General features: G+C 41.5%; 1 protein-coding gene across 1 annotated transcript; it reads left to right on the top strand.

Annotated features, from left to right (window-relative positions):
- The first annotated feature begins 405 nt into the window (after positions 1 to 405).
- LOC109476414 (jerky protein homolog-like) lies at positions 406 to 2,743 on the top strand. Its single transcript, XM_019777347.1, has 2 exons — positions 406 to 1,692; positions 2,738 to 2,743. Exons 1-2 carry the CDS (start codon positions 406 to 408, stop codon positions 2,741 to 2,743), a joined length of 1,293 nt encoding a protein of 430 aa, XP_019632906.1.
- Positions 2,744 to 6,785: the final 4,042 nt, after the last annotated feature.

Raw genomic sequence — 6,785 nt, 5'->3', positions numbered from 1 at the left:
AAAAAGGAACAATGTATCCTTTCTTAAATTTTTTAAAAAGAATTTAAATCAATGCAACAGTTGACCAAAGACATTAAATATTATTGTCGTTGAGTTGACATATAACAACTCAATCTTTAACTTTACATGGTATTACAACAGGGACATACATGAACATGTTAAGCTAAAAAAAACATATGTTCAAGAAATAGTAAATACCAACAGTACATACTGGTATGTTATGCAATATAGTACAAGTATAACTAAAGTAACACTTATCGTAAAAGTAGGGACCAAGTCGATAGTCATTCTCACATTAAGAAAGCGTTCTAATGAAAACTAGTTCATTAAACATAGGATTTTGGAATGTTCACAGACAAAACATATGGATTTTGGAATGTTCACAGACAAAACACCTTTCAGAACATGGAAAGGTCAAGAAAGAAAAGAAAAACATGGGACCCCAAATTAATTGAAGAAGCGTTGGAAGACGTACGTAAGAACAACTTAACACCAACACAGGCTGCCAGGAAGCATGGCATTCCTCGTACAACCCTGAATGACAAGATCTCGGGCAAGGGTAGGGTAGACGCACGGAATGGAAGACGAGCTATCCTATCTAAGGAAGAAGAGGCCAGCCTTGTCTTCTACATAAAGTATCGGGTCGACAGGGGATTTCCTATCAACAAGAAGTCAATACTGTCCTTAGCATTAGCCATACACGTGCGAGGCAGCAAAGAAGCTGGAGTCCCTCCCAAGGTAAATCGTAAAAAGGGATTCTCCCAGAAATGGTGGCGAGCGTTCAAAGGTCGTAACAAGTTGACCCTAAGGAAGCCTTCCCCTCTCGACCGAGGCAGGAGGGATTCTGTTGATGGGGACGTGGTGAAGCAGTTTTTCACCTTGCTGAAGTCAACGCTGAGCGACAATGGGCTGTCAGACCAGCCACACAGGGTATATAACGTAGATGAGACAGGATTCGATCTAGACCCCCAAAAGAAGAGTGTCGAAACCTTCTCTAAAATGGGTGCTCCAGCAGTGTCTGTGCGAAAAGGCACTCGTGAACACATTTCTTCCATGGAGTGCGTCTCTGCTGACGGTTCGGCATTGCCACCGTTAGTAATATTCTCTAAGTCCTATCCAAGCTCTGCGTACAAACTTGAGGGGCCCACCAACGCCCTGTACTCTACAACACAGTCTGGTTTCATTGAAGGCGAAGTATTCGTAGAGTGGATGAAAAAATGTTTTTGCCGATTTGCGTCCCAGGAGAGACCAGTGCTTCTCCTGATGGACCAGCACGCAGCGCACCTGACAGCCAACGCTATCGACACTGCTCTAGCTAATGACGTCATCCTGATGGGTCTTCCTCCGCACACTAGCCACTTCTTGCAGTCCCTCGACGCCCAAGGTGGACCGTTCAGCAAAATGAAAAGCACCTTCGAGGACGTGGTCAACGAGATGAGGCTCGTTCGTCCCAATTTCTTCATGACCAAATCTGTATTCCCCAAGGTGTACAGGGTAGTCAGAGAAAAAAGCCTGAGCATGTCTGTCATCAAAACCGGCTTCGAGAAAACAGGAGTGTTCCCTGTCAACGAGTCGAAGGTCGATAGCCGCTGGCTAACACTAAACAGCCAGCCGGAGTCCCATGACGATGACAACGAGGAAGCTGGTGCAGAAGACGTCGATGAAGAAGAGCCAGTCAACCCTTTCGTAAAGGTAGGTATTGTACTCGCATACGTAGCCGACCTCTAACCCCCATCCAAGACACCAGTCAGCGGAGAGTGAGAAGGGTAAGATCGAGAGCCATTGTGTTCGATGAAAAGTATGTAGATGATCTGAGAAAAGAAGCAGAAGAGAAAGAGGAAAGGAAGGTGAAAGAACAGATGAAGAGGAAAGAAGAGAGGGAAGAGAAACAAGTGCTTTTGAAAAAAGCTGGCATTTCGGCCTGCTATCACTGCCACATGTTGTATGCCACTGTGTGTCTGGTTGTGCCACTTGAAACCGGCTTTGGGGTAAATCGCATGTAAAGCGCCTTCACTGACTTCACATGAACACGGCCTTTGTTTGAGCTGACCTGTAACACACGCTGATAGATGTACGTGTCTGGTGCTTTCACCAGAAACATTTTGTGAATAGGTTACCTGATATCTCTTTATATCTTATTGCTGATATGACTTTTAGAATTGTATTTTATCATGTATTATGAATTTTATACTTGGATTTTAAAGGCGGACCTGTAAGCAATGACGCAATTTAGGTGTTGATTTTATATTGTACCTGCTATGTCATTGGTAATAAAATCTGAATATCTGAATCTCAATAGTCAGACCATGAATGTTACCAATATCTGCTTGGAGATTAGTAGCGTTATCAAATTAAGTGTTTAGTACATGTACAGGTACAGGCTGAGTCAACCATCCAGCATGGACTGAAACGGGACCATGTTGTTTCAAATCGTTCTGTCGCTATTGATTTGAAAATTTATAGAATTTCGCTATCACTGTTACATGTACATGTTGTAAATCCTACATTGTATATGTTACCATGCAGTTGTTTGGAGATAACTTTATAGATATGATACCATATATCTGCTTGGAGATGACCATACATACATCACCCGACATCTGCTTGGAGATGACTTGGTATACGTCACTGTACATCTACTTGGAGATAATGTTGTAAATATGCCACTCAAGACATGAATAGGCTAGGGAGATGTAGAGTAGATTATTTTAATTTGACTTTTGTTTTAATGTCCCAGTGCTGAGAGGGATAATATGATAAAGAAATAAGCCGGAATCTGCCATTTTTGCTAACTTTATAGCATAATAATAAAACTGCATCTTGTGATTATTTTCCTTAATTTTAGAAAATAAAAGAAATGGGTATAAGTGACAATGAACTAGTATAACAACTTTATTTCTGAACTTTGCCCATGCACAAATGATAGATATATAACTTGTGCGTCTATTCTACAACAAAATACATTTTTTGCTCATGAACAAATGATACATAGAACTTGCGTGTCTATTCTACAACGAAACATAGAACTTGCGTGTCTATTCTACAACGAAATACTTACTTTGTCTATGCACGAATGTATAACTCGCGTGTCTGTTCTACAACGAAATACTTATTTTGTCCATGCGCGAATGTATAACTCGCGTGTCTGTTCTACAACGAAATACGTTATTTTGTCCATGCGCGAATGTATAACTCGCGTGTCTGTTCTACACGAAATACGTTATTTTGTCCATGCGCGAATGTATAACTCGCGTGTCTGTTCTACAACGAAATACTTATTTTGTCCAATGCGCCGAAATGTATAAATCGCGTGTCTGTTATACAACGAAATACTTATTTTGCTCATGAACAAATGATACATAGAACTTGCGTGTCTACAACGAAAAAGTTATTTTGTCCATGCCCAAATGTATAACTTGCGCGTCTATTCTACAACAAAATACATTCTGCACGGCGGCAGTAGGTAAATTTTTATGAGTGCAATAGCACAGTGCACAGCGGCAGTGGTTGTATTGGTAATGAGTACACGGCTCTGGTTATGCAGCAAAGGGTAATCCAGGACAGACCTGAAAGAGAGGGAAAATAATTTATTGTGTCAGCATAACATCCAATTGAGCATATGCATATTGAATACTCCTTGCTATAAGCACATGGGAAGTCTTTTCTTCATAAAGAAGTTTGAGTTTCATTGACGGCATTGGTGGAAAAATTCTAATTATGCTCATGCAAATGTACCTTCTGAATTGCAACCGCTTCGAATATAAGGAAAATTTGCAAGTGAATTGGATTATTTTAAAGCACGGAATCATTCCTTCAATATGGCGGCCTATGAAAACCCTAGTATTAGGCCTGGGTAAAATGTTGTGTTCCTGTTTCAGTATGTTGACCTTTATGATTTAATATTCCTGCTCTCTGCAGGTGCCATGTTGAAAATATCTTGTCGATTGCCGGGGGAAAATGGAATTTGGGGCAAACATTCATAAATTTTAAGAACTTAGAACATCAGATGCATGTATCAGATGATGATGTTGTTGTTGTTGTTGTATCGGTCGTCTTTTTGTAAATGTTGCCGTAATCTTTGCACAGAAAAAACTGGCCATGTGTCCCAGAAAATTATCAGACGATTGGACACAAAAAAAAGGCTAGAGTCTGCAGTTTTTCTAGGGTCGGTCGGGAAACAGGGAACATTTTTCCCAGGCCTTACCGGTATACAGAACGTGCATATGTGCTCCCCTCGATCCCCATACGTATACTTAAGCTAAAATTTCTAAGAAACAGAACGAAATAAACTGAATACGACACGACAAAAGCACTGGAGAGAAGACACTTAAAATTGACAAACATTTGCTGGCATTAAAGCAAGAAACTTAGCCAAGCATGCACTGGGTCATACGAAAAGGGTATAGATAATTTTGTTTCACGTTCAGAGGAGAGGGGAGGGGGGGGGCAGAAGCCTTACACGGAAAAATCGATGCAACAGTCAAAGAAAGCACGATGTCATTGATTGTCCATGTCCTTAGTCTTTTAAGCTATACTGTTTTGCTGTGACCCTATGCCTAATACGCTTATAACTGCTGATATTGTGGATCGTGTAAAGGTAAAACCAACCTAAATGTCCGCCATGGCCGCCCAGCACTGGTATGACGTTACATCCGGGACCCGGTATGTACACTCACTCCCTCTTGCGATTTGAAGCAGTAACGCAGTGTGCACCTGGTATGTACCAGTACACTCACTCCCTCTTGCGATTTGAAGCAGTAACGCAGTGTTCGCCCGCCCATGGATCCATGGATGCATCCATCCATCCACCCATTCACCGCATTTAATTTCCGCCTTACTCCATGGAAAAACGGAAGAAAATTGAAGAAATGGAGAGGAAGCGAGAGGAAAGGCTACAGAAGAAGAGACAGCAGCGGAAGGAGATTGAAGACATCGAGAGGAAGCGAAAGGAAAGGCTACAGAAGAAGAGACAGCAGCGGAAGGAGATTGAAGAAATGGAGCCAACCGCAGGAACATCGGCGTCGGTAAGAAATTGAATACTGTAGTATCTATCATATTTGTGATATTAATCAGTTGCATGCATATTGTTAAACAGCTTTTTATCAATCTAATGAACATAGATATTGCATCTCCCAAATTTTGCCTTGACATCTAGTTTATATTACTGTAATTATGAGTCCTACCTTGTTTTCTTAGAGCGTCGGTCCAGAAGGACAGTCTGAAGACAGTGAAGTGTCTCGACCCCGCCGTGCAGCCAAGAGGCCACTTTGGATGATCGACTTCACAACAGAGGTTCGTATAAACAAATAATTGCGCACATAATTGGCATTCGTTGTGTTTTGTTTTATTTTGTTTTAAGCACTGTTCTACAGTACCAATTGCAATCTAACTATCCTCTCGATTTCTATCTACAGGATGATGACTGAACAGTGGTACATGGTGCAGGCTGACGGGGCTGTTTGCGTGACGATGAAAGTTTAGCATAGAAATATGACCCAGAACTGACGTATTTATAATACAAGAGAAAAGTGAAACTACTGATGATTCTTTGATTCTAAGATTCTAGTTCAACTTTGACAACATAGTATCCGCGTTTGACGTAGATGTCAGCTAACGTCACACGAAGGCGTTCCGGCCTCCCCCCGCAGCTCTCCATCACCAGCTTCTTGAGTTTCTCCGGGATCCACCCGACCCTCACCCAGCTCCCTTGGATGTTTGCAGACATCATGATGCCGGCAAAGGGGGCGCCCGGACGATGGTATCGTTCCACCTTCAGTGCGGCGTCGCTGGATTCCATCAGTTTTTCCGCACCACTCGCGTAGTGAAACGTCTGCAGGGTCACTCTCTGTAAACCAAATGAAATTCGAATGCTATTTTGAATTCTTAATACTGTTAGATCCCGTTCTTGAGTAGTAGTTCTTGAGAGTAATGAGTTTGCCAAGAGAGATGTCATTGTCGGATCGTAAAAACAGCTATTGTATCTAAATATCGTTGTATTTGAACGTGGTATATTCTGTCTTTTCTTGTCTCTTTTTAAAGAGAGGAAATAAAGGAACTTACCATTCTGATGTCCTTGATTCTTGGTCAAAGCAGGTGTTTTCTGTCACGACCTCAGTCGGCGGGAAAAGTACTCGTCGCTGGACTATACCATTACCAAGTAGGATGGCTATGCTATGTTTTACGTGTTCATCTTAAATAACTTTCTTTTTGTTAGATGATATAACAATGAACAGCAAACTAATAGCCAGCTTCGAAGTTTTAATACATGTGGCAACCTCTATAGCATCCGCTGTGCCTCCGCATTTTAGCGTCCCCCATTCTTGAAGTGGAGACATCCAAATATAACGGTCCCCCGACGATACCACTATAAAATTAGGAGATGCCCGTGGAGAATGTGAAGTATAGTGTACGAAATTCACAGAAATGTTTGATAACCAATAAAAGAAACCATGCAATTCTATAATAGAAATTGACACTTCATTTTATTGCAAAAAATACAAGCATCGTGGTTCACCGTGATGTCAGCTAGCTTAATTTGCACCCCTTCACATTAAAAGAAACTCCCCAACGACACCAATAGACTTTGCATGGGTGAAGCATCATCGCCAACAAACTTTATCTGAAGAAGTATCACATTTTACTTGATAAGAATTGAAAATCTGTAGTTGTATGTTATATTTGTAATTCTTGCATAGTTGGATCGAACATTGTCGTCATTGATACTCACAGGGGAGCTGCTCCAAGCTGCATCATTCCCCCCGCATTATAGACCCGCCGAGTCAACT

The sequence above is a fragment of the Branchiostoma belcheri genome, unplaced genomic scaffold (genome assembly GCF_001625305.1).
Source record: "Branchiostoma belcheri isolate BF01 breed outbred unplaced genomic scaffold, Haploidv18h27 scaffold370, whole genome shotgun sequence".
NCBI lineage: Eukaryota > Metazoa > Chordata > Leptocardii > Amphioxiformes > Branchiostomatidae > Branchiostoma > Branchiostoma belcheri.
The sequence above is the reverse complement of the archived record's forward strand: the minus strand, read 5'-3'. Positions and strand labels throughout refer to the sequence as shown.

Bases quoted from the DNA above. Each gene is read 5' to 3' on its own strand.
- LOC109476414 (XM_019777347.1), top strand. From the start codon at position 406: ATGGAAAGGTCAAGAAAGAAAAGAAAAACATGGGACCCCAAATTAATT.